Source organism: Sinocyclocheilus anshuiensis, unplaced genomic scaffold (genome assembly GCF_001515605.1).
Source record: "Sinocyclocheilus anshuiensis isolate Anshui unplaced genomic scaffold, SAMN03320099.WGS_v1.1 scaffold285, whole genome shotgun sequence".
NCBI classification, from domain to species: domain Eukaryota; kingdom Metazoa; phylum Chordata; class Actinopteri; order Cypriniformes; family Cyprinidae; genus Sinocyclocheilus; species Sinocyclocheilus anshuiensis.
In genome coordinates this window covers 231798-235715 of record NW_015539825.1, presented here as the reverse complement: position 1 = coordinate 235715, position 3918 = coordinate 231798, and the positions used below count along the sequence as shown (strand labels likewise).

Genomic DNA, 3918 nt, shown 5'->3' with positions numbered 1-3918 from the left:
ACCTCATGCACGGATCTAATATACTGTTACACTCTCAGCTTTCTCTGATACACTCTATGCTTACTTTTCTTTTTAGGAGGGCTTGTCCTTCTAATTAAAAAAAAAAAAATAGAAGCACTTTCTGATCAATAATCAAAAATTCAAAAAATTCGGATCAAAAATTAGCCTTCCTAATACGAGCTGACATTTGACTGCTTAAAGTGACTTACAGGAGTATTTTCTTTTTACCTTTGCAATGGCGGGCATGGGTGCAATTAAATTCATACATTCGTGTGAAGATTAATGTTTTAAATATAAAATTTTGAATACAGAAATATTAAATGATTTAAATAACTGAATTTATACGCTAAAAATTAAACTAAATCCACCAGCAGGTGGCAGTAAGTCACTGACTTTATCACTGAATCATTCATTCAATTGATTTGTTTGAACAGCTGATTCATTCAGGAATGAAATCTTTATGTATGGGTAATCATGAATCACTGACTCACTAGATTCGTTCAAAAACGCACTTTCATTCATGAATGAAACTCGGCTGTGTTTGCTTTTAGAGATGCGCAGCGGCTCAGCTGTTACTGTATTTGGTACCATTTTCGTTGATGAAATATATACAATAAGAATGTTTGCGGGAGCGTGATACACACGTTGCGGGAGTGGGCGGTAATGCTCAGAAATTCAGCGAGAGCGGGCTTAAGAAAACTGTCCGCGCATCAACACACAAGTTTTTTTTTTCTTGCTCCCCCATCTCCACCCCCAATCATTAGTGCCGCTTGTTCGGTCTTTGACAGAACATTTAGGACAATTTTTTAAATAGCGCCATAAACAACATTTATTTCAAATTTAATTCAAGCACTTTCAAGGACCTATGTTTGTTTTCAAGTACTTTCCAGGCCTTGAATCCATATGCCTGAAATTCAAGCACTTTCAAGTACTTTCAAGAAGCGTGGGAACCCTGTTTAAAAGACACCTTTACACACACACATATAAACAACTTTATATTTGTTCTTGGCAGATGTTTTTCTTACAGAAAAAAAAAATCATATAGTATTACAATGCATGCAGAAACAATAATTTGAACAAACTCCATAAAAATGTTCAGACAGTGGAAACAAATATTTGTTCCCTCCCTATTTAATTAAAACATTTTTTTAGATAGTCATGCAATAGAATTATTGCCATTAAAAATTTCTTTATTTTTTTTATTTGGGTTTCTGTTTTTGTCCTAAATGCACACATAAACATAATACAATTATCTTATATATATAAGGTAAAGCATATAACAGGTGGAGCTGGTAACAAAGAAACAAAGTTTGATGTAGAATTTAAATACATTTCAGTTCATAAACGTGATTTCTTTTACAATGCAAAAGCAACTGTAAGACATCAAACTAATCACTCTCCTCTTACCTTTTTTGAAGCTCTTTTACCTTTATCTCCAGTTGTTCATAAACACACACAACATTATGGGCCTACAGAAAGCAGTCTAAAAGTCAAAGTCCTATTTAAATTTGGAAAAATCCCATTTGAAAATGACTATTTACAAAAAAGATTTTTGTGAAAGAGTAATTCCCAGCAGGAGCATGTTGACTGCCTCATTTGGATGTGGTGTTGCCATGGGATGGAGCCTGTGGCTGGTGTTGCTGCTGTTGCTCCACGAGTGCTTGCTGCAAGCGTGTCCGCTTCCGTGAGTAATGCTGCCAGTGCAGGATCTGCTGTTCGTCTATGAACTTGGTACACTGTGCATTCACCAGCTCCTTTCTGAAATGCTCATACTGCAATAGCTCTAACATGTGCAGACAATGAGGATATCTAAGGAAATAAAAGATTTAGACTGCATGAGTGTAATATGACAATCACTGTGAGAGGAAAAATAGTTTACTGAGGAATAGTTTACTGAGGAATAGTTAACTATTCTGTCAGCTGAGGTCTACCATATAAGAATATATAATACATTTATGATAATTCTTTATTAATTTTCACATGACATGAGTCTACAAAATAAAATGTAACTAAGATTAAAAAAAAAAGTACAACATGAACTTACTTGAGGAATTTAGCATATTCTGGTTCTTTCCAGTAAAGCAGATACTTCAAGTAATTGACAAAAGGCTTCTCTCTCAGGTAACCTCTTTGAGCCAAAACTGCAGGATGAAAAACAAGATATTTTAAAGACAGATTTAAACCCACAACGCGTGAAAATACTCAAGACCAATCTTCAAAATCTCCATAGAAATAAAATGTTTAATATAAATTTAGTTAATATTAATAATTTAGTTACCCGAATTATTTCCATATCTGAATTACTGTAACCAAGTATTTCAAATAAGCAAACAATAAAAACAATGTCAGTTTTTCACTTACAGTTCAGGTAGTTTGGGTTCGCCAGGCACTGAACAAACTCCAACTCCAGCTGGAAACGGTGTCTTGCCTGCTCCTCTGTGCAAGTATGAATTTTAAAGGTTGGCAATAGGCCTGTCACGATAACAACTTTTTGTTGTGCGATATATTGCCCCAGAAATAATTGCAATAAATGATAGTCATTTTAAGACCATTTTATGCCACTGCATATATAATCATAATATAACAGCATAATAATGTAAGAAGGCCTACACACTTTAAATGACGACAAACTTTAAATTCTTAATATTTAGATCATGGAAATTAAGTCAAAATATTAGATACCTTAAAAAATTTGATTAAATAGTAAATAAATTTAAACATTTAAATCTAACAAAAAGTGCAAAGTAACAAGTAGAAAAAAAGTAAAATGCACAAAGAACTTGTATGGAGATTTTTCCATCTACAGATTTTCCCCTGACCTTCTTTTCTCTGTAAATGAAGGGTGCACACTATTGCTGAGAAACACAATCACTACTTAGCAGTCAGATGTCCATATGCACAAAGGCACAGATCCCTAAACAAGACCATATCTGCAGATGAAACTTCTTTTGTAGAAGCATTTTTTAAATTTGAACTAGCACCTCATGACTACACCACGTTATGTACGAGAAGCTGCAAAAGACACAGGCGCAAGTGGAATGTACAAAACATGGTAACATTAATGTTTAAGTAAATATAATGGGCGATATATTACGTCACCAAAAATTATTGAGGTCATGTACATAAATTGCGCGATAAGTCGATATATTGATTGCGACAGGCCTAGTTAGCAACGCTTTTTATTTGAAATAGCATAATGAATTTCTCATAATGTAAATTATATTTAACATAATACATAATATGTATACGGTGCATTATTGATACAATCAAATCAAAACAGTGTTCGTTAACCCAAACAACTGTCTTATAAGTTAGTTGTTTTTTGCGGCCGAATATTAGAAAAACAACACGTTCACAGTCACTATCAACAAATTACAAACCTGTTTCCATAAAGCCAGACATGGCAGATGACGAGAGAGAAAACGATATTGTAACAGCTTGAAAATGTTTGATATTTAAATAGAGATTTAAGCAAGATTACTGAGATAACATTTCGTTTTGTTAGGAAAGACCTACGGTGCCGCCATATTTGCCAGAAAACCAGTGCTGGTGTCGTAAAAGTTTTTTTTGTACGACATTATCACTTTCCGTCGTTGTGTGCCATAAACTGCGCACTCACCACTGTATTTATCACTAAAAATGTTTGAAATAAGCTGAATGTGAAACGTAAGATATTCCCCAACCTATAATGTTACTCTTGACCATGGAAGCCACTAAATTTCATTTCAGCACATTTATTAAATAAATATGTATTACATGCATTTTATAATTTCAATACTTTATCTGGACATCAGTATTTGCTGTAGTATAATTTTAGTTATTATAATTTATTATTACATTTTATTCAACGTGATTATATTTAATTAAATTTATTTTTTACCCTTATATGTATATAATATTATATAATAGGAGATATAA

The 3918-nt window shown here is 33.1% G+C and overlaps 2 protein-coding genes across 2 annotated transcripts in view; both read right to left on the bottom strand.

Annotated features, from left to right (window-relative positions):
- The window catches only part of LOC107684211 (multidrug and toxin extrusion protein 1-like), a 5657-nt gene extending 5650 nt beyond the window's left edge, over window positions 1–7 (bottom strand). The window contains exon 1 of the mRNA XM_016480422.1: window positions 3–7. Within this exon, the coding sequence (XP_016335908.1) occupies window positions 3–7 (5 nt within the window). The remainder of the gene's footprint in view (window positions 1–2) is intronic.
- A 1020-nt stretch (window positions 8–1027) lies between these two features.
- LOC107684212 (mediator of RNA polymerase II transcription subunit 31) lies at window positions 1028–3557 on the bottom strand. Its single transcript, XM_016480423.1, has 4 exons — window positions 3381–3557; window positions 2362–2436; window positions 2045–2141; window positions 1028–1809 (listed from the first exon to the last, which is right to left on the bottom strand). Exons 1-4 carry the CDS (start codon window positions 3400–3402, stop codon window positions 1593–1595), a joined length of 411 nt encoding a protein of 136 aa, XP_016335909.1. The 5' UTR covers window positions 3403–3557; the 3' UTR covers window positions 1028–1592.
- Between the last annotated feature and the right edge of the window lie 361 nt (window positions 3558–3918).